This window comes from Capsella rubella, unplaced genomic scaffold (assembly GCF_000375325.1).
Source record: "Capsella rubella cultivar Monte Gargano unplaced genomic scaffold, Caprub1_0 scaffold_6, whole genome shotgun sequence".
In the NCBI taxonomy this organism is placed as follows: domain Eukaryota; kingdom Viridiplantae; phylum Streptophyta; class Magnoliopsida; order Brassicales; family Brassicaceae; genus Capsella; species Capsella rubella.
In genome coordinates this window covers 16,061,749-16,081,910 of record NW_006238918.1, presented here as the reverse complement: position 1 = coordinate 16,081,910, position 20,162 = coordinate 16,061,749, and the positions used below count along the sequence as shown (strand labels likewise).

The following is a 20,162-nucleotide window of genomic DNA, read 5'->3' as shown; positions in this document are numbered from 1 at the left end:
ACTCATCTTCAAAGCAAATGACCAACATGCGACCTTTCCTTCACCGTCCATCATCTCTTACAACAATCTCTCTCACTTTCTAGGCAAAACACACATATCTTCTCGAGAAAATAAACCAACATGGGAGAGACAGAAACCATGGCGACAAACTAACCAAACCATATATATACATCTATTATCTATATACTATCTAATGAGTAACGGAGACAGAGTCATGATCAGCCACTGGAGCTTCCACATACCACGTCTATATCATCATCATCATAATGAGCATGATCATGAAAAGGTACCAAAAGGGTGTTTGGCAGTGAAGGTAGGACAAGGAGAAGAGCAAGAGAGATTTGTGATTCCCGTTTTGTACTTTAACCATCCTTTGTTTGGACAACTCTTGAAGGAAGCTGAAGAAGAGTTTGGTTTTGCTCAAAAAGGGACCATCACCATCCCTTGTCACGTTGAGGAGTTTAGGTACGTTCGAGGATTGATCGATCGAGAAAACACTAAATATCTCGGTCATAATCTCTTTGATCATCACCAGCATTATCATCACAACCATCTCATACGGTGTTTTAGGGTTTGATGCTCTCTTGTTTTGGCTGTTTTTAATAAAGTATACATCTATCTCAGTGCTGTTGATTGTAAATAAATATTGGTCTTCATTTCATCTCTATCTTATTGTGTGCCTCTTTGTTGTTCACATATATTTCAAATTACTTTTTTTTTTTTATCATGTCAAATGACTTTTCTTTTTTAAGTATATATCATGTCTCATGTATATCGATTAATTATTCTACGCTTATATATGTCCGATCATAAAATCATATATAACGTTGCAATAAAAATAGATTGTGAAAAATAACTATTTACATACTTAATCGATCGATCTCTTCTGTTAGTTTGAAATTGCCAATTGAAATTCTACATTTTTATTGAAATTTCTGAAATTGGTTTGAGGTTTAGTCAACATCTTATAGAATTTTAATATTTTTATTTAACTCGTTTGGTTTTTCCAACTATTTCACAAATATGTAAAACCATTTGGACAAGGAAGTAGTTTAATGTTTTTTTTTTTGTTTTTTTTTTTGTAATTCGTGGTTATATCACATATATACCATAAATATAACTTCTGTCTTACGTTTACGTTGATAAAGTTACGTGGAAACGAAGCTACTTAAACTCATCTGATCGAAATTTTGTTAAAATTGTTTGGTTCAACTATGAGTTATGAGTTATGATATATATGTAAGGGAAAACTTTATATATCACACACACTTTAGAATCTATCCTTAAGAATCCGAAATTTTATTTCCATTATAATTTTCCGTACGATTCTTTGAAAAAATAGTAATTATAATAATGGGATTGAAGAATTTTGAAAGTGGAAAGAAATGGAGGAGAGGCTTTGACACTTTTCGAATGGCCAGAACAGCAAAACGCACTCACTTCAAAAATCACGATCGTGAGTAAACATGTTTTATAAGTTTACGGGCCTATCTTGGGCTTTTGTATTGCTTGGAAATTTAGATCAGTCTTTATAGACTTAGCCCATGCTTTTATAAGCGAATCCAACAAGGCAAACATGTTTATAAACTATTATTACTCAATTTTAAACATTATTTAAAACAATTTTAAATCTATACCTATTTATTGTATATTTTTATTAGATTATTAATTATTTATGATGATTATTAGAAATTGAGTAATACATAAAAAAGGTTAAATTATTAAATACAATTGACTGAAAAAAATGTTAACAATTATATTTACTATAGTCATTTGTTTTTCATTTTTGCCTATATATATGTTTTTTTTAATGTTCATTTTTTTGTCATTAAGGAAAATCACCATTTATAGTATTAATGCCATATTTCACAGGTATAAGTCATCTTACTTTTTTTTTGGTGAAGGGTATAAGTCATCTTACTACTACCATCTGTTTAATCTTTAGTCAAATCCATAAATATATTTTTACTTTGATTTTAAAGTAAAACAAATAACTTATAATAGATCTGCAAAATTAAAGATCACTATGTTATTTAATGGAGTAAAATCCTATAATTGAAAAGAGAGATATAAATATATAATCTACTTTTTACCCAAATGGAGTTAAATAAGACTAGTACCTTGAATGGTTAGTTGAAAAAGGTAAAATTGAAAAGAGGATACAGCCGATGAGTAGCTGACCTTCTCGTGAACGAGAGGACCCAAGTTCTTAGTTTAAATAAGCAAACTCGCACCCCTGGAAGAAATATAGTATAATATCAAATCATATCTAGGAAAACACTTAGCATAACTAAAGATGATGGTCAAGCTTCTGCTTTTAACAATTTTGATGATCTCTCCCATTATGATATGCGCCAAGAAGGACCTGATGACAAATGAATGCCACAATGCACAAGTCCCGTCCATATGCATGCAATGTCTCGAATCCGACCCAACCTCTGTTCAAGCCAATCCTGTTGGCATCGCTGGCATCATCCTACACTGTCTTGACTCTCACCTCATTATCATCACCAAGCAAGTTTTCATTTAATTATGACCAAATATTTATATAAATTATACTAATATATATCCTCTAATATATCAATTTTTTTTCTAATTGGTGTAGCAACATAACCGATTTATCATCAAAGAAAGAAGAAGGCGAAGTGAAAACAGCTCTGGAGATTTGCAAAGCGGATTTGCCGAATACAGCTACAAAACTGTCGGAAGCCAAAAAAAGTCTAGTATCCGGTGACTACGACAAAGTCAACCAATCGATAGAGTTTGCGCTTAGCTTTCCTCTTGGGTGTTTGTTACAACTCAACAATGTCAATTTCACGTTTCCCCAACTAAGTAGCCAAATCCAAATATATGCCCAACTCTCTGATGCTGCTATGCGGATCATTGATCGCTTCTAATAACTCCTTCTTGTTGTTCTTTTCTATATGACTTAATTCACCTTATTTTCCAAATTACAACTGTCTTTTGCAAAATTAATAAAATGGTTGAACATATATATTTTCGTTAAAACATGTGATGATGATTGCTGTTGTCACAGACAAAAAAATAATAGTACAAAATGATGACATCATATAAATGGTGTATGTCGGACCAATTCTCCTTGGCCATATGCTATCTATTAATCTATCTTCGAATCTTTAACCGAGTTCTGAGTACCACCACAATATAGAATTTTTGATAAGATTCCTTTAAATTGGTTCCTACGCTATTCGCAATCCCTTCACGCAAATCCTTAAAACAACCTTTTCATACACGAGATTTACAAGATCAATAACCACAAAATATAGACGTAGACGATACAATTTGTCACCCAAGTAGTGACTTTGTTGTTATATGCAAAGTCATATTGGTATCAAAATTAAATTTTTTTTTGCAGAAGAAACAATTTTTTCTCTCTCTCTTTTTAAAATCCAATCATATTTTTGGGTGTGTAGGAAAAATACATATATATTAACATACTACATGTATAGGATCATCACAATACAACCATGCACCATGGAACGTACACGAGCACATTAATATCTACTATATAAAGTTTTTTTTAATATATATTTTATTCATTTTCTTCAACCTCATAACGTACGTGTAGAAATTTGAGAAAACACTTTACACTATATAAACTTATGTTTTACCTGCCGTTAATATTATCATACACTCATACTCACACTAGTGCAAATGCAAATATATTAACTTATGGTAGGTAGTGTTCAATGATAAAAGCAGCTAAAACATAGTTGTAAACTTGTAAAGAAGTGACGTCCAAATAATTACCAATTCAATAGATTATTGTGTTAGTATCTAGTTAATATTGTCCATCATACGAAGTTACAGTCGTCAAACATTTCAAATTCTTTCAGTTGTTTTTTTTTAAGCCAGCCAATTTTTTATCATTTAAATTTTTCAATATAATTTTTTTTTATATAAATGATCATGCAATGTAATCCAAAATATATTGTCTATTTCATCGAAGTTGGACCACTAAAAATACTTACAAGAATTTGTCTTCTTTTAAAGAAAAGAAATCAATTCAGTTTTCACGTGGCTAAGTACTATTGAAATATATATCACAAGATACAAATCCACGTACGAAAACCAGAATATGAAAATTAGTTATTTTTATTTTATTTGTTTAGAATTATGAAAACTTGTTATTACGACTATATTTCTGTCTATTTATATCTTCAGTAATCTTCTTACTCTATTATATAACATCTTATTTCATCCTTGTCTCCTCTTAGCTAGGTTTGGTCGGAAAAATAAATGGATAATAACCTTACTTCTTTGTCGTCTTCTATGCTCTCTATTACGCAACAAACTCCAGCCATAGTGTCCTCATCTCCGACGGAACTACTCCAGCAAAAACTCCGGTTTATCGTGGAAACCTCGCCGGATCAATGGGCTTACATCATTTTTTGGCAAAAGATGATTGATGATCAATTAGACCGGTCTTACTTGGTTTGGGTTGACGGCCATTTCCGTGGAAACAAGAACTACACATCCCAAGAAAATGTTCATTTTTTTCTCTCTTATTTTAATCTATTTTAATATGTTTTACAATCAAAATACCCAAGATTTATTTTACTCATTATACATTAAGATAAAAATACAATTTTCTCACCCTTGATTTTGTTTTGGTTTCTTTCTTAATTAAGCATACAACTAAGAGCATCGAGTGTGAGCTGATGATGGACGGTGGAGATCTTGAAATGTTCTATGCCACATCGTTTTACGGTGAAGATGGGTTGTGGAGAAAGGAAATTTCCGATGAATCTTTAGTTTGGCTAACCGGTCTCGACGAACTCCGGTTTAGTAGCTACGAGAGAGCTAAAGAAGCTAGTTTTCACGGAGTACACACATTCGTCTCCGCACCCATACACAATTGCATCATCGAACTTGGTTCGTCTGACTCCATTAACAAAAACTGGAACTTCATCAACCGGGTCAAGTCAATATTATTCGGGTCAGGCAAAACCCTAGAACTCACCAACCAAACCGGTTCTTATTCTAAACCGGTGGAATCAGATCACTCGGAAATTGGAAATCAGCAATTCAGATCGGAAAACAAACGGATGAAGAAACTCGAGAAGACGGATGGCGCTACGGCGAAAGAAGTGTCCCACGTGGAGGCGGAGAGGCAGCGAAGAGAGAAGCTAAACCACCGGTTTTACGCTCTACGTGCCATCGTACCAAACGTATCAAGAATGGACAAAGCGTCGCTTTTAGCCGACGCCGTTTCGTACATCGAAGATCTTAAATCCAGAATCGATCATCTCGAAACTGAGATGAAGAGTTTGAAGACGACGATGACGGAAACTGATAAATTAGACCACAACAGCAGCAACACGTCTCCGTCTTCCGTAGACCAGGTCAACCAAAAACCATCGGAAGCAAACTTGGAAGTGCAAGCGAAGATCGTCGGAGACGAAGCCGTGGTTAGGGTTCAGACGGAGAATGTGAACCATCCTACGTGTGCATTGATGAGTACGTTAATGGAAATGGATTGTCGTGTACAACGCGCGAACGCGTCGCGTTTGGGGCAGATTATGGTACAAGACGTTGTTGTTTTGGTTCCAGACGGATTACGATCGGAAGATATGCTTAGGACCACACTTGTCCGAAACCTAAGCTCACTATGCTAAGTTTAGTCATGTATACGTGATGAAACTCGTTAATAATGCTTTGTTATCAATATAATTAGTATTAAAACTTTTATATAAATTTGTGCGATGATTAAAATGTGTGGTCGATCGTGTTAAAGTTGAGCAATTATCCAACATTTGAAATATATTTAATGAACGTATATGCAAATAATGCACACTTTAAACTATACACTTTGATTGGTTAACGTTATCCAATCAGGAGAAAAAATTTACAAAAAAAATATTCAAACTCTGGTTAGACTTAGATATTAACGAGAAACGAACGAAAACAAAATTTTATGCTACTGAAAATATACAAAATAATTGTAGTAGTATGTTCGTTCTTTTTTAAAAAAATATGACCCATGACTAATTATTCTGGCTCTGCCATTGACTTGCCCACGGTCCCGTCTTCAACAAGCTGTACCAATTTTTGAAGATCATCAACGTGCAATAATAAATTTTGTCTTTTTTTTCTCGATGGGTGATGGGACTTTTTTTTGGGATGTATGATGTTAAACAAATAAACAATATCCATCGAGTGTTTTTTTTCTTGCTAAGAATTTTTTGATTAGTATTCGAATAATCAAATCTTTCTTGTTTCATCGAAAATTCGATTTCGTTAAGAAGTTATCATTATAATAAGGAGATCTTACCTTTTCCTTAAGAAAAGATCTTGTGCAAAAAAATTTCTTAAGGAAAAGGGGGTGTAAGATCCTCCTATAATGTTGCTCTTAGTCAAACAAAACCACGGTGTTTAAGTATTTACAAATACGTGTCTATAAGAGATACAACAATTTTTTTTACAACATGTACGATCTTCCAAAGCAAAAAAAACTTATAAGGACCACACTTCTGTGAAAGCTGCTAGCTCGTTCACTATATTGTCAATTCACAGTGAATTAACGCATTGCTTTATATTTATTATTATAAGACTGTTGTTAAGACATTGATTGGTTTACAATATGTTCAACAGTTTGGAGAAAAGTATTAGTACAAACTGTACAATGTACAGGAAAAAAATTATTTAAAGTATACAATAATATTAATGTAGAGAAAAAAAGTGGTACAATAATGCAAAGAAAAAAAAAGGGTACAATAATGCAATTGCATTGAATATTTATTTTTGCTTTTGTTTGCTTTGTTAACAATATAAGTAGTAGTACTAAATTACGAATTGGATTAAATGTTTAAAATGCTTTTGTGCGCGATGAAGTAAGCATTACTATATCCAAACATTCACATATGAAACACAACATATGCCAATTTTGTATCTTATGTAATGTATTTTTTTTTATTAGGTTTTTTTTTTTTTGAATGCAAAATATTTTTCTTTTTTTCTAAAAGGAAAAGATTATGTGCTATCAAACCACACTTATTCACGTGTCTATAAATAAACTATGATACAATAATAATTATTGCTTCGAAATTAAGGTTCTTAATAGAAAAGTCAGAAACATTTATCTTTTCACATGGTTGTCCAATCCTGCTATAGCTGCTGCACCCACAATGTAACGATGTCAACATCAAAAACTCTTATGGCCGGTTCAATTATATTTTAAAATGGCACTCTACATGAAAATTTATATAAATAAATAAATATACAATACATGTATGAAATTTGTAAGGCTTATTGATTTTCAAAAACCATTTCTTTATATGTATATAATATTTATGTTATATATATTTAAAAAGAACAAATGTTAGATGTATTATTATGAAAAAAGGTGTATGAAATATTGTTGGATTTTGGCCAGCCACTTTGCTTAACCTCTCATTCTAGTTATGGATAAAGTTCATTACAACATTTTCGATATTTTACCTAATTAAGGATTACACAAAAACACACTTAACTAAAAAGATCCAACATCAAATGGGCTTTAATTAACTTCTGGCCCAATTGGCCCTTTTTCTCTTTACTAAGTCACGCTCTCTAGTCTCTCCTTTCTCTTCTTCATCTTCTTCTACTAGCCCTCTTCTTCTCACACTAGCTATTTCTCTTTGTACAGGATTGAATAAATATGATATTCCAACAAATATAAGGCTTATTTAGTGAAAATCTGTTTTTGCCCCAAAAAGAAAAGAAATTGTTAGGGCTTATCAGGCCTATTGGGTAATTACGGCCTAATAATAATGAAATAACATAACTCATTAGGGCCCGATAACATAACTAATCAGGCCTCTTGGATCATTTTCCAGTTTGACGAGAAACGTAAATCGCTATTTCGTCTCTCTCCCTTCAACAAAAAAAAGCCCCCAAACGATTCTTCGCGAAATTGTCTGCGCCTCTTCGTTCTCTCGCTCCGTCGTCTGTGAAATCGATTCAGGTAAAAATCACACTATTCTCCAAATTAATGTTTCTTCTGTGATAAACCGATTCTCTCAGATCTTATATGTTGTTGTGTGGTTTTGTTTATTCACGAGATCTATGATTTTGCAACTCCGTCGATGTCTCAATAGATCGTTATTACGTTTAGAGATATGTTATTTGATGAGAAGGAGAAGAAAATAAAACGAGATAGTTTTCATAGATCGCTTCGTATTGATTATGTGTGAAAATACACAATCCGGTTCTACGTTTGCGTTATGATTGAGATTTGTTGGATGGGTTTTTTTATTTATTTATTCAGCTGCTTAATTATGTAATCTTTGATGAGTTTCATTGGCTTGATTAGGGCTTAATATGCCCTGAGACTTCATTTTAATTCCACAAATTACTGTAGCTATAATCTGATATATGTGGCTTTCTCCGAAATGATCGTTCGTTTTTCGTTGTGTGTGTGCTGATTGTGAATATTTTTTGATTTGTACATGGAATTGTGGCTTGATTAATGTTTGATATCTCTCTAGATACTTCAGGTTAAGGATGTCAAGAGGTACATACATTGTTGGTGCTCTTGCGGGATCTGCTGTAGTAGCTTACGTGTGTGACAAAGTTATCTCTGATAATAAGATATTTGGAGGCAAGTTTCCATATTCCGAAAAAATTCATAAGTTAGCTACTAATGATATACGATAAAAGCTAAATCGGTTTGTTTTTAACTCTCAGGCTCTACCCCGGGAACTATAACTAACAAGGAATGGTTGGCTGCAACTGAGGAGAGACTCCAAGCATGGCCAAGAACCGCTGGTCCTCCCGTTGTGATGAACCCTATCAGTCGCCAGAATTTCATCGTCAAGTCACGTCCAGAGTGATTTGCCTTCTGGTGCATCGTTCTCATTCGTTATGGATTCATTTATGATATTTGCTCTTTTGTGTTTGATTTGAGGATCGGCTAATTGCTCTAGCTGGTTATAGTAATAATCTGTGTTGATGGATAACACATTTATTCAGACCAAGCTTTTCCGGATGCATGGCTTTTTGTAAGGTTTGTTGATTTTGACGATAAATGAAATTCGAGCCAACAAGACTCAGCTTAGCTTCCACATGATGGGTTTCCCAACTTAGATTGAAAAAGTTGGTGGTTTATTTTGTTTGGATTAATTTTGAAAATTCAGAACCGAAATATTTCCTTTCAGTGTTTGTTCTGGCTAGTTCTTGTAAGTTTTAAACCAAACATAATGCTTTCTTCTTTATGCATCTCAAGCATTACAATGAATTCCGCACATACCGTGAGGTAACTATCAATTTAGCGTCATTCATTCATTCTAATGGACTGGTTCATTTCGTACACCACACTGAACCGGTGCCACTAATACCATACAACAACGGTACTGAAAGGAATTGTCTCAAAATCCTTAACAGAGACTACCTGCTAAAATGACGGAAACTTTTTCCTATCTCTGTGAAAGAACATAAAATCCTGAAGAGCAAAAAAAGGAAGGCAGAACCTATATAATATCAACAAACGCATCATTTCTTCTCCCCCCCCCCCCCCCCCCCCCATTTTATTTTCCTTCAATTTTTGCATCATCACTGCCAAGTCTAGCAGCTGAACCACTTTGCTCATCAGCTGTACTTTGGCTCACATTGGTCCCATCCTGTTTACCTCCGCCACTAGCACTGTTCCGACCTGCTGTTGGTAGAGAAAGATGGTGAAATATCAGTAATGTGATGATAAAGATCCAAACTGCTGCAAAATCAAACTTTGAGGAAATGGTTATAGAAATTACAGTTGTTTGGGTCAAGAGTAGTTTCCGGGTGGTGCATTTGATGTTGCAGTCCGTTATTATTATTATTATTCAAACTCATTGGTCTAAATCCCATGTGCCCTTGCATAGCTTGTTGATGTAACTGTTGCTGTGGATCCTGAAGTTGATGCGGGTTACCAAATTGCAATGGACCTCTTGGAGGGACTATCCCGGGTGGCATGTGTTGAGCCATTCCCATAGCTTGTGGATGTTGCTGCATGAAGTAGCTTGGTGGTGGCTGCATTGCTGACGGATGAGGAAGCATCTAGAGAAACCAAAAACACATAAACTATAAGAATCCCAATGTTATCTTTCACTTCAGTGAAATTTTTATTGATCAAAACAGAAACTTACAGCTAGGGGAGTCATCATGGCTCTTGGTATTGGTGCAGCTGCCGGTGGCTGAGGTTGGGAATCCGCTATTGCAGCGAGATACATCAAATTCTTTTGGAGAAGAGCTTGATACCTAACACAATCAAGATTCCTCTATTCTTAACATTCCATTTACAATTAAAAAAAGAGAGTTAACATAGCTCAAGACCGTAACAAGACTATCCCAAACTTACTGAGCACATTCTGCAAGTTTACCGAGGTGTTGATTTTCCAGTATCGCCATTATAAGCTTCTTGTTCTCATCAAGATACTTCAAGAAGCAACAAAACAAGTGATCAAGCAAAAATACTATTAGTCAATGTCTAAACATCACAATCATATTCCAAAGCTAATTCATTCACTTCAAATATAAATTTCAAATTCCAGTCCAAACTTAAAACAGATAAAAAAAACAATACTTTAAGACAAATCATACGACGCTATTGCCTATTGGCTCTCCTAGCAGAAATTATTATATTCAAGAAGCTACCATAAATCAAAGACAAAGCAAAGCAAAAACCTTTTGGATCTGTTCAGTAGTGATGTTGGTTGGCGGAAATGATGGAAGAACCATCGGAATCATCTGTGGAGATTGCTGCATCTTTTAATTTTTTTTTTAACCAATCAAAACTGAAACAGTGAAACCCTAATGAATCGTTCGTCCCACAATGAAAAAAAAAGTGATAATAGAATTGTTAAGAACCCAATGCAAAAGACAAAATTATGCAAAAAAATTCAACGATTATTTTGGATTATCCTCAAAATTTCAGACTTTTTTTATTTGTTTGAATTTCGCCGACGAGGTTTCTGGGAAATTTTAAGACAAAAAAAGTCCTAAAACAATTAAAACTGTCTCCCCACCGAATAGCACACGTGGCGATTTGTCTAAATTTTCGTCTGCTCTATGATGATGATAAATTGATAACCAAAAAAATAAGAAGGCCACCGCTGTCTTTATTTATTGGGCCTCTTAATGGGCCTTTTAATCAATTAAGAAGGTTACTTTTAATGTTTGCCGTCAGCCATGTACTACCAACGTTAGCTCCAACGACGGCGATAGAATCAACCGTCGTCTACCGAATAAAGCAAACCCCGATCCCTCACCGTGGCTCCGGATATCTTACGGCGGTTGTTTCCGGCTCGGACTCGAAGAGCTGTCCCTATTCTCCCTTTGACTAGGCTGGAGATGAACCTTTTCCGGTTCTGCTCCGGTCTGAAAGTTCTCGGCTATTTCATGATTCTTCTCGTCTTCGCCGTTGTTGCTGTATCTTACTACGCCGTCGTCGTTAGCACATGGTGGCCGATTTTGATCCGCGGCGACCATGGAGCTCTATCTGCCCTCGCAATCTTAATCATCTTTACTTTCCATTTCCTGGTAAAATATTTTCAAGTCTAATCATTTCAGATTTGGTTTTTGTTTCTCTTGGATTGAAGACTTGATGTTGTAGGATTTTGCTGCTTAGCCCCTAAACTCTAAATTAATTATGTAGCAACTAGCATGAGAATGAGAAATGCATTGGGTTTAGGCTTGGTTAATTTGGTAGCCATGAACTAGTTTAGAGTTTAGATACATAATCTTTGTTAAAGACCATGAATCGTTATAGAAAATTCAATTTTGTTTTACTCTCTCTTGAGTTATAGACCATAGTTCTGATGAGATGATGCTTGATTGGTCCTTTGCAGCTGATAATGTTGTTGTGGAGCTACTTCTCAACAGTTTTTACGGATCCAGGTTCTGTTCCTGAGCATTTCAGAAGAGAAATGGGAGGTGGTGACAATTTGGAGGCTGGTACTTCAACAGATCAAGGAGCTTTTGGCTCTTTAGGTTACTGTACCAAATGCAGGAATGTTAAGCCGCCTCGTTGCCATCATTGTTCTGTGTGTAAGACGACACCTGATTTGTTTATACTATGTTAGGTATCTAGTGAGGGAGGAAATAAGCTGTACTCGGTTCACGTTTTATTTATGCAGGTCAAAGATGTGTTCTCAAGATGGATCATCACTGTGTTTGGATTGTCAATTGCGTTGGAGCACGCAATTACAAATTTTTCCTTCTCTTTCTGGTACAAACCCTTTCCGTTTTCAATCTTATGGTGTTTGAATGGGTTATATTAGCAATGTAATTACTTTATTTGCTGATTTCTTCACCTATTTTTTTTTAATATCTGTAGTTCTATACTTTTCTGGAGACAATGTTGGATGTTATAGTCTTGCTTCCTAGTTTTATTGAATTCTTCAGCCAGGCTATTAAGCATTCCTCTTCTCCGGGTAAACTAGCCTCCCTCGTTCTGGCATTCGGTGAGTGTAAACGGTTCTTTTCTTGCTTTCTCTTTCCCAGAAAGTGGTTAGCTTTTTTCTGGGTCTCATTCTCCCTCCTTATGTTTCTTACAGATTCTATCCCCTTGATGCAGTTCTGAACTTAGCGTTCGTTCTCAGCCTTCTTTGTTTCGTAGTTATGCATCTTTCTCTTCTCTCATCCAACACCACTTCAGTTGAGGTAAGTACTATGTTTCCTTCTACAAACAACTTAACGCTTGAACATATGATTCTATTCTCTTAATTTATTGTCTTATTTTGTAGATGCATGAGAAAAATGGAGAAGTTAGATGGAAATATGACTTAGGAAAGAAGAAAAACTTCGAGCAGGTGAGTCCTTTTGTTTTCTATCTTTCCATGGATTGATAGTTAAATTGATTAAACTCTTTGAATCTGCTGTCTTTTCTTGTGAAGGTTTTTGGGAGGAAGAAGGCTTTTTGGCTCCTCCCATTGTACTCTAAAGACGATCTTGAAAACATAACTTCCCTTCAAGGCCTTGAATTTCCAACTCGTTCTGACATCGACCCTTGATTGAAAACACATCAACCAATAATTATAGAAAAGGTCTTCAACTACACCCCAATGTAGATAACTCTCTTCTCAAAAAGATTTGTGATAGCACATTGTTGTGAATTGTGATAATGAAATTGATTTGATTCATTTCTTTGGTTCTTCTTTAAAATTGTTGTGATGATGAAATTGGTTTGATTCATTCCTTTGTTTCTTGTTTAAAGTCTAAGTTCGTTTGACATGTTCAACTCATAGTCTATGAATAGATTTGGTTTGCTTTGTCAAAATCATGGTAGGTTAATTTCGTAAAGATGTTTACTAATTCTCATCCGACATATTCGAAAATCGAAGTGCTGAAGTCTTATTGCACAACGGCTACATGTCGTAGAAGTTATGTATAAGAAAGAGCAAAAAGAAAAACTCGTGCATGTGATTGAGAAGAATATTATTCAGAAGAGAAAAAAAAAAAAAGTCTCATAATTTAAGATCAAATCACTCACCCTACCCCTCAGGAATCTCCATACCAAACCAGAAACCGTAAGGTTTCGATTTCATATTTTATAACACATGAGAGAGAGCTTTTAAAGTTTCTCCAAAGAAACAAACTACAAACAAATCCCCAATTCACCTTCTCCTTTTCTTTTTCTACTTGCTTAGTTTTCTCTATGGTTGCTAGTAGGGTCGGTACCTTCGGCCTCCTCTGTTACCATCATGTTCATGACTGTTATCTCGGCCTGATCCTCCACTCGAGCCGTTATTCCGGTCAACTCTTCTTGGTCGTGGTGGTGGTGCCGCCATCTGCATACCAGGCTGTTGCCTGCACAACAATCCATATTGGTTATTATTATCATAAACAAATGAAAATATGAATCAAAAGAGAAGGATCAACCATCAACTTACAGAACATAGCCAACTCGGCCGTCAGGAAGAAGCATTGGAACCATTTGCATCCCTGTTGGCATTGCTCCTCTACCATAGATCATAGGCTGCTCAATGCAAAATTAAAGTAAAACGTTACACAAGGAAAAAAAATTGCTGATAAGACTACTTAAAGATGACAAACAGTTCTTTCTTAGAAACACATACCTGACTAAAACTACCGGCAATACCCAAACCGGCACCCATAGCACCATAAGGAGGCGCAGCAAAACCACCAAAAGTGGGATGCACAAAGGGGGCAGGATTAGGTGCAGAACCATAAGAATAAGAAGGGTCATGCTTCCTTTCAGCCTGGGGTTTAGCAAGCACAACTTCTAGCGGTTGACCTGAAGTTTTTAAGTTGTGGAAGGTGTTACTAAATAACATCTCTTGAGATGGAAAAACAAACACTATTAGAGACCAGTTGAAAGCATATTGTCATGTTACTCAATAGCTGACTTCTACATGAGTAAAAAAACTTACCGTTGATTTCATATCTCTCGGTATCTTTGACAGCCTTCAGTGCACTAGATCTTTCAGCATAGTGGACAAACCCAAAATCACGTTTTCCACCCTTTCCAGGAGGCGTAACAATTTTCGTCACTTCTCCGTGCCTCTGAAAGAGTTCCTTTAGTTGCTCTGTTGAGGTATTCTCAGGAATATTTTTGACATAGAGGGCTTTCACCTAAGTAAATAGCGCAAAGAGATTTTCAAAAAAGTGCCAACTTTCCCAGGAGAGAAGATTTGGTGCAGATTGGTACACTTTCTATTTAAATAATACCTGAGCAGCAGCAGCAGAATGCTCGGGAGAGCTTTTAGGGTCAGCCCAAGTCACAGTTGGAGCGTTACCCTCAAGCTTAAAATTCGAATCTATCATTTTCTGCCTTGAATGATCAGCACACGCATTGTTATAGTATAAAACAAATGCAAAACCACGGTTACGAGTGGAATTTGTTGGGTCCTACAAGCACCAAAAAGATAATTAGTAAGGGAATTAGGTAAGAACAAGAATGACAATCAGATTGATTAATTCTTCTTACTTTTATGAGCTCGATGTTCTCCACTCCAGGACCAACATCTTCTATGACTTTCCTAAACTCATCCTCAGTCCAGTTCTTTGGGATGTTACCAATAAACAACCTATTCTTAGTTTCAGAAAGAGAGCATCTTATAGTTTTTCCCTGTACAAATATTAGATATGGGTTAAACAGAAGTGGTTATAAGTAAAATGTCAACTAGCAATGATCGATAAGTTAGGCTACAGTTAGCAGTTGAGATTACCTTAAACTCTTTACTGTGCAACTCCTCAATGGCCTTTTGCGCAACATCTTTTGTTTTGAAGGCCACAAAAGCATAACCTTTGCTATCACCAGAATCCCTATCTTTCATCAGTCTCACCTAATAAAAACGAAGTTATAAAGTCAGCCGTAAATACGTAATCAACAAAGAGGATCATCCTTAAATTGGATAAAAGGTTAATGGAGCACCAACCTCAAAGATCTCGCCTATTTCTTCACATAGATCCCTTAGGTCCTCTTCTCCAACATCCCTTGGGAGCCCACCAATAAAAACTTCAGAACCGTGAGGAGGAAGTGAAAGAAGATGGGAATACTTTTCCCTTTCTTCTTCATCAATAGGAGAAACTGGTTTCTCATCATCATCAGCAGTCTCAATATCAATATGGTTGTCGTCATCTTCAGCTATTTCCTCCTGACCATCTTCCCTATCCCCTCCTTTTGTATCACCATAATCTTCCACCTCATGTTCTTCGGCATTCTGATTGCCACCGTTACCATCATCTTCGTCTTCTTCTTCCTCTTCTTCATACTCTTCTACTTGTTCCTCCTCCACTTCATCCTCCATCTCACTGTAGCTACCCTCCTCGAAATCTACACGGTCATCATTATCTCTAGCGTCTGACATGAGGCTCTTGCAAACGATATCTGATCATCCAATTAACCATACTCTTTTAACCAGGAAGCTCAGATGTGAAAAATGCTATAGGACCATATACCAACAAGCTTATAATGTACAAAAAGAGAAGCAGAATTGGGTGATATGAGAGTTTTTGGTGTTTAATTCGTTTTCTTTATACACTTAAGAATTTTGAAGTCAAGTGGAGAAGAAAGGATGGTTAAAACTAAATTTAGGTTCTGCTAGTGGCAGGGATACAGAAGAATTGCTACCACGAAACTAAATGCGATAAAAATCAAAACTTTGAGAAAGAGTTGTGTTTGTGTAGCTTTGATTCCAGATCCAAATTCAACTTAAAAAAGCAGTCAAATTTATTAACAGAACGAATCAAGCCATAGCCGAAAGCAACCAATGAAATTAGAGATCGTAACTCACACATCTCTCCAGAAAACAAGAAAAAATCGAGCACAAACCAGAAAGCAAATTACTCACCAGCTAAGCTCAGCTCAGAAACAAAGTGTAAAAATCTGAACTTTGAAACAGGCTGAGAGAAAGAAACTAGGGTTTATCTTTTTATTTTATTTTATTTGGGTGAGGGAACGTGAGGGAGAGAGAGATAGAGAGAAAACTACGAAACAACCAAAACAAATGTATAAGAAAAGTAGAAATGGAGAATTTTCTCGGCATACCAGACCGTGTTTGTGTTTCGAAATGGGGAAATTGGTGTTTCGTGTTGGGGAAATTAGGGATTTCGCTTCGGTTGCCCGACGAATACTGTTTTTTTTTTTACTCAAAAAACTTCGTCGGCTTATTTCTCCATCTCCGGTGGAAGAAGACAACCCCTCTTTACCACCCCCACTCGTGTTGGGCTATGGTCACATGTAACGCACACATTTTCACTCACCCTAAAACGAAACGCTATTAAGGCCCATTATAGTTCTATTGGGCCTAAGGTTTTTATAGCTCTCCGTGATTTGTTGCACGCTCTGCTGTTTTCGCGTCTCTCGCTTTACTTCTCATCATTTTCAATTAATTTAATCCAATTTACGTTCAATGGGGGTTTATTATATTATTCCACTTAAGGTAGTGAATAAACATGCACTAAAGCTGATAAAAGATAAACAATTACCAAAAGTGTTAGCCAAATTGGTAGACTTTAATGATTGTTTATTTGTTTGAGACTCTATTGTTTTAGAAGCATTTAATTAATCTTTAGGTATGATATGGATTAGTGTGTAACGTCGAAGACAAGACTGATCATGTAGGAATCATGTCACATGGGTTCTGTTCTTTGCTCGTGTCTCAAGTTGCAAAGTTGCAGCCTTTTTTTTTAATGGTCATTTCCTAACAACTTCACTTTTGTATATATATATTTTTTTTTTTAAAAGGTGGGGGCTGTAAAAATTTCGTTATTTTATACTCCCATATAATTAAATAAATACACTTATATCATATAATTAAATAAATACACTTATATCATGACAGCTAGATAAATTAATTATTGTTCATATTCTAAAGTTTACACATTTAACTAAAATAAATGGACATATTTATATAGAAATCAATTAGTACAGACTACATTCCAATTTCCTTTTCACACACACACAAACACACACAAAAATTATTACACACCAATCTCAAAAAGATCATCAATTAAAACTAGAAAAAGTTATAGTTCTTTTTGTCAAAATATTTATTTATATCTATGAAAAAAAAAAAAAAAAAATCATCACACCGGTTAATTTTGGATATTGGGAATCATCATCTTAACCAGCGCCTATAGTCGCTAGTAGAAGCAGGTGAGATCTCTCCACCACCACCAAGAGACTCGGTACAACAAGAAGAGTAATTTGATTGTTGCTCCAATGCTCCTAATTGTGAACCTCCTATACTCTTGAAACTTGGACTCCTTAAACTCTGACCGTCTATTTGATGCGGCAGCGGTGGAACTGGAAACGAAAGCCTTTTTCTAGCTGACCCGACACGTTCTTTCTCAGGTGTCGAAGGGCGTTGTCTCGGTGCACTCTGAGACCGGATTCTAGCCTTTGCTGATTCCGTAATCGCCATGTAATTCGGCAATGCAGCATTCGTAGTAGTAGTAGCGGTGGTTGTAGTGGTACAAACGCTATAACCACTTCTTGCGGTGAAACTATAGTTTGATCTCAAACTAGGTGTGTTTGATGTGTAGTTGTAATCTCGTTGGATCCGCGGACTAGCGGATCTGATTTGTATCGGTCTTGATTTAGCGGGAGATGGTGTAGCTGATGAGAAGTTGTGTTGTTGGTAATGATGGCTTGTTCTTGATGGTGAACTAGGCCTTTGGTTACGGCTTGGACTTGCACCCGTTCTTGAGTTACCGCGTGTTAAATACGGTTGAGAAGTATCGATTTCCACGGTCTTGTAAACTGGTGCTCTTTGGTCCGTTGAAGCTCGTTTATCCCATGGTTTCGATGCCATCCATCGGTCTAACCATTTCGGTCTCTCTTCTTCTTCCTCGTCTCCCGTAGAGTAACTACCTCTCGTCCTCCGAACCTTTCATCAAAATCATAAAGAAATTAAACACCGAACGAAGCAAAATCAAACGAACACTTGCTATGTTTTATTTTACCTGGTGAGAGAAAGCTTGTGATAAGCTATTGTTACTCTCTCGTCTCAGCGCAGTGTCTCGTCTTTGTTGCAGCATTGCTTTCACTTCCTCAATCGTGTGTGGTCGATCATCCCAATCTTCAGCAATGCTACTTCCTTCTCTTGACTACACAAAAATCATTAGAAAAATGTTAGCTTTATAAACCTGACTGCTGAAACAGAGCAACTATGCTGTCCGAAACAGAGTAACTATGGTCTCTGAAACAGAGTAATATTGGTGTCTGAAATCTATATATATATAGATCACTTACCATGGATCTTCTGTCTGAAATGTCCTGAAGATAACGAGATTCGAGGACACTGTGCGTGTCGCTGAAGGCAGATTTGCGACTACCGTCGTGAGACAAGCGTTTACGTTGGTCAAGCACGCGAGACTGAACTCGAACCAGAGCTTGCATACACCTTAAAGTCATCTTTGCTTGCTTCCTCACATTGTGTCCTCTCACTAGTGCTTGTAACTTCACAAGCCCTTTCAACGCTCTTAATGCTCTTCTTGCCTAAATTCAAATCCCGTTTACTATTAATTATTACTCAGATAACGTTATAATTAGACATAATTAATTGTAATTAGATCAAAATTTGCTCACCAGATAACCTCTGAAACCAGTTTGGATCACGACAGCTGCGTAATCTTCTCTTGCAGTATAAGTGCGTCTTATAAGATTTGGTAACTCATTCGTCTTCGTCGGAGGATGAGCTTCCGATACGGCGGAGGAGACAGTGGCGGGCGGTGTAGCTAAGACGCCGTGACTCTGTTCTGTAACAGGAGATAAAGCGGTTGTTTTGACCGTCGCCGTTTCTGTGGATTTCTGAGCCGGGACGTCTTTTCCGACGCCGGAGGTCTTCGTCGGAGAGTCGTGGTTCGTCGGTTTTCTAAATAACCACCGTCTCTTCTCCTTCTTCTGCAGACAAAGTGCATGTGAATTTAAAACAACCATAAAAATGAAGAAACAGAGCATGTGAATAATAAGACAAGTAACAAGATCTTGACATCACAGAAGAAAACGAACCTTATCTTCATCTTCCTCAGCTTCATTAACGTGAGCATTATTGTTGTTATGTTCTTTCTTGGTCGGAGATCGGAAAGCTCGTTTAACGGCGGTGAGCCAGGAGGAAGAAGAAGAGCCACTCTTCTTACCCATTGGAGATTTATTTGGTCGGATCTTCTAAAAAGATTCTCACAGAGTCAACACATTTGTAGTAGTCTCATGCTCCTGTTTCGGGACATTATTAGAGGATGAGATTTGGCTTAGATTCTTGCGCGGAAGAAGAAGAAGAAGAGAGAGAGAGAAGAGAGTGGTGGGTGGATCTTGGGAAACAGAAATGTCAATAAATTTGGAAGGTTGCTTGAGAGAGAGTTCTGACTCTGACCACCTCTTTAACTGCGACCATGACAGCGATGACTCTTCCTCTTCATTTACTCTCTCTCCCACTTCATTTTTTTTTGTTTTCTTTTTGGGGTCATTTCGCCAAACAAGTAATATCACATTATGATTATCATATCGTGGACCTGCTTGCATTTGTTGTACATTCAATTCTTTAAATTTTCTTGCCTTTTTTGGTGTAATTGAAAGATAAGAGTTTTGTTGTTTTGAGAGTTACTTTTTTAAAACCATATAAAATTAATTATGTCATTATGCGAAACTATATTTTTATGTGGTTAAATTATTATGAAAAACAATTCTATGTAACACATTTAGATAGATTAAATCAAAT

The 20,162-nt window shown here is 36.2% G+C and overlaps 8 protein-coding genes across 13 annotated transcripts; 5 read left to right on the top strand and 3 right to left on the bottom strand.

The window, feature by feature from the left end:
* On the top strand, positions 1-719 carry LOC17882662 (auxin-responsive protein SAUR32). Its single transcript, XM_006289149.2, has one exon. It carries the CDS (start codon positions 194-196, stop codon positions 575-577), a length of 384 nt encoding a protein of 127 aa, XP_006289211.1. The 5' UTR covers positions 1-193; the 3' UTR covers positions 578-719.
* A 1,448-nt stretch (positions 720-2,167) lies between these two features.
* LOC17883307 (pectinesterase inhibitor) lies at positions 2,168-2,995 on the top strand. Of its 2 annotated transcripts, none has more exons than XM_023781543.1 (2): positions 2,168-2,514; positions 2,606-2,995. In XM_023781543.1, exons 1-2 carry the CDS (start codon positions 2,297-2,299, stop codon positions 2,895-2,897), a joined length of 510 nt encoding a protein of 169 aa, XP_023637311.1. In that variant the 5' UTR covers positions 2,168-2,296; the 3' UTR covers positions 2,898-2,995. The 2 variants fall into 2 exon arrangements, with proteins under 2 accessions (XP_023637311.1, XP_006290183.1); XM_006290121.2 differs by having other exon boundaries at positions 2,388-2,518.
* A 1,244-nt stretch (positions 2,996-4,239) lies between these two features.
* Positions 4,240-5,743, top strand: LOC17882580 (transcription factor bHLH14). The gene is made up of 2 exons (XM_006287794.2): positions 4,240-4,509; positions 4,653-5,743. The coding sequence occupies exons 1-2, from the start codon at positions 4,261-4,263 to the stop codon at positions 5,637-5,639; spliced, it is 1,236 nt and encodes a 411-aa protein (XP_006287856.1). The 5' UTR covers positions 4,240-4,260; the 3' UTR covers positions 5,640-5,743.
* A 2,115-nt stretch (positions 5,744-7,858) lies between these two features.
* On the top strand, positions 7,859-9,108 carry LOC17884075. 2 transcript variants are annotated; one of them, XM_023781626.1, is made up of 3 exons: positions 7,859-7,966; positions 8,490-8,602; positions 8,689-9,108. In XM_023781626.1, exons 2-3 carry the CDS (start codon positions 8,506-8,508, stop codon positions 8,832-8,834), a joined length of 243 nt encoding a protein of 80 aa, XP_023637394.1. In that variant the 5' UTR covers positions 7,859-7,966; positions 8,490-8,505; the 3' UTR covers positions 8,835-9,108. The 2 variants fall into 2 exon arrangements, with proteins under 2 accessions (XP_023637394.1, XP_023637395.1); XM_023781627.1 differs by having other exon boundaries at positions 7,867-7,966; positions 8,499-8,602.
* Positions 9,109-9,527: 419 nt separating this feature from the next.
* On the bottom strand, positions 9,528-10,989 carry LOC17884644 (GRF1-interacting factor 3). Of its 2 annotated transcripts, none has more exons than XM_023781625.1 (5): positions 10,663-10,989; positions 10,337-10,413; positions 10,125-10,236; positions 9,753-10,035; positions 9,528-9,652 (listed from the first exon to the last, which is right to left on the bottom strand). In XM_023781625.1, exons 1-5 carry the CDS (start codon positions 10,741-10,743, stop codon positions 9,528-9,530), a joined length of 678 nt encoding a protein of 225 aa, XP_023637393.1. In that variant the 5' UTR covers positions 10,744-10,989. The 2 variants fall into 2 exon arrangements, with proteins under 2 accessions (XP_023637393.1, XP_006286750.1); XM_006286688.2 differs by having other exon boundaries at positions 9,528-9,655; positions 10,663-10,985.
* Positions 10,990-11,183: 194 nt separating this feature from the next.
* On the top strand, positions 11,184-13,170 carry LOC17883041 (probable protein S-acyltransferase 12). 2 transcript variants are annotated; one of them, XM_006288304.2, is made up of 7 exons: positions 11,186-11,517; positions 11,826-12,024; positions 12,114-12,205; positions 12,314-12,440; positions 12,554-12,639; positions 12,723-12,788; positions 12,873-13,170. In XM_006288304.2, exons 1-7 carry the CDS (start codon positions 11,329-11,331, stop codon positions 12,987-12,989), a joined length of 876 nt encoding a protein of 291 aa, XP_006288366.1. In that variant the 5' UTR covers positions 11,186-11,328; the 3' UTR covers positions 12,990-13,170. The 2 variants fall into 2 exon arrangements, 1 of the variants encoding a protein (XP_006288366.1); XR_002833334.1 differs by lacking the exon at positions 12,873-13,170 and having other exon boundaries at positions 11,184-11,517; positions 12,534-12,639; positions 12,723-12,741.
* Positions 13,171-13,377: 207 nt separating this feature from the next.
* On the bottom strand, positions 13,378-16,638 carry LOC17881188 (heterogeneous nuclear ribonucleoprotein Q). 2 transcript variants are annotated; one of them, XM_006287462.2, is made up of 9 exons: positions 16,293-16,638; positions 15,378-15,829; positions 15,168-15,284; positions 14,927-15,067; positions 14,668-14,847; positions 14,370-14,571; positions 14,055-14,233; positions 13,869-13,954; positions 13,378-13,785 (listed from the first exon to the last, which is right to left on the bottom strand). In XM_006287462.2, the coding sequence occupies exons 2-9, from the start codon at positions 15,807-15,809 to the stop codon at positions 13,641-13,643; spliced, it is 1,482 nt and encodes a 493-aa protein (XP_006287524.2). In that variant the 5' UTR covers positions 15,810-15,829; positions 16,293-16,638; the 3' UTR covers positions 13,378-13,640. The 2 variants fall into 2 exon arrangements, with proteins under 2 accessions (XP_006287524.2, XP_006287523.1); XM_006287461.2 differs by having other exon boundaries at positions 16,490-16,638.
* Positions 16,639-17,332: 694 nt separating this feature from the next.
* On the bottom strand, positions 17,333-19,871 carry LOC17883728 (protein IQ-DOMAIN 1). Its single transcript, XM_006287401.2, has 5 exons — positions 19,457-19,871; positions 19,034-19,348; positions 18,698-18,943; positions 18,409-18,552; positions 17,333-18,332 (listed from the first exon to the last, which is right to left on the bottom strand). The coding sequence occupies exons 1-5, from the start codon at positions 19,586-19,588 to the stop codon at positions 17,562-17,564; spliced, it is 1,608 nt and encodes a 535-aa protein (XP_006287463.1). The 5' UTR covers positions 19,589-19,871; the 3' UTR covers positions 17,333-17,561.
* Positions 19,872-20,162: the final 291 nt, after the last annotated feature.

Coding starts and splice junctions, on each gene's coding strand:
- LOC17882662 (XM_006289149.2), top strand. CDS start 194: ATGAGTAACGGAGACAGAGTCATGATCAGCCACTGGAGCTTCCACATA.
- LOC17882580 (XM_006287794.2), top strand. CDS start 4,261: ATGGATAATAACCTTACTTCTTTGTCGTCTTCTATGCTCTCTATTACG. Junction 4,510..4,652: donor ACTACACATCCCAAGAAAAT/GTTCATTTTTTT, acceptor TTCTTAATTAAG/CATACAACTAAGAGCATCGA.
- LOC17884644 (XM_006286688.2), bottom strand. CDS start 10,743: ATGCAGCAATCTCCACAGATGATTCCGATGGTTCTTCCATCATTTCCG. Junction 10,414..10,662: donor CTACTGAACAGATCCAAAAG/GTTTTTGCTTTG, acceptor TGCTTCTTGAAG/TATCTTGATGAGAACAAGAA. Junction 10,036..10,124: donor CCATGATGACTCCCCTAGCT/GTAAGTTTCTGT, acceptor TGGTTTCTCTAG/ATGCTTCCTCATCCGTCAGC.
- LOC17883728 (XM_006287401.2), bottom strand. CDS start 19,588: ATGGGTAAGAAGAGTGGCTCTTCTTCTTCCTCCTGGCTCACCGCCGTT. Junction 18,944..19,033: donor CTGGTTTCAGAGGTTATCTG/GTGAGCAAATTT, acceptor ATTTGAATTTAG/GCAAGAAGAGCATTAAGAGC. Junction 18,553..18,697: donor TTTCAGACAGAAGATCCATG/GTAAGTGATCTA, acceptor ATTTTTGTGTAG/TCAAGAGAAGGAAGTAGCAT.
- LOC17884075 (XM_023781626.1), top strand. CDS start 8,506: ATGTCAAGAGGTACATACATTGTTGGTGCTCTTGCGGGATCTGCTGTA. Junction 8,603..8,688: donor TGATAATAAGATATTTGGAG/GCAAGTTTCCAT, acceptor TTTAACTCTCAG/GCTCTACCCCGGGAACTATA.
- LOC17883307 (XM_023781543.1), top strand. CDS start 2,297: ATGATGGTCAAGCTTCTGCTTTTAACAATTTTGATGATCTCTCCCATT. Junction 2,515..2,605: donor CACCTCATTATCATCACCAA/GCAAGTTTTCAT, acceptor TAATTGGTGTAG/CAACATAACCGATTTATCAT.
- LOC17881188 (XM_006287462.2), bottom strand. CDS start 15,809: ATGTCAGACGCTAGAGATAATGATGACCGTGTAGATTTCGAGGAGGGT. Junction 14,234..14,369: donor CGAGAGATATGAAATCAACG/GTAAGTTTTTTT, acceptor TAAAAACTTCAG/GTCAACCGCTAGAAGTTGTG. Junction 13,786..13,868: donor GGCCGAGTTGGCTATGTTCT/GTAAGTTGATGG, acceptor ATTGTTGTGCAG/GCAACAGCCTGGTATGCAGA.
- LOC17883041 (XM_006288304.2), top strand. CDS start 11,329: ATGAACCTTTTCCGGTTCTGCTCCGGTCTGAAAGTTCTCGGCTATTTC. Junction 11,518..11,825: donor TCTTTACTTTCCATTTCCTG/GTAAAATATTTT, acceptor GGTCCTTTGCAG/CTGATAATGTTGTTGTGGAG. Junction 12,789..12,872: donor AGAAGAAAAACTTCGAGCAG/GTGAGTCCTTTT, acceptor TTTCTTGTGAAG/GTTTTTGGGAGGAAGAAGGC.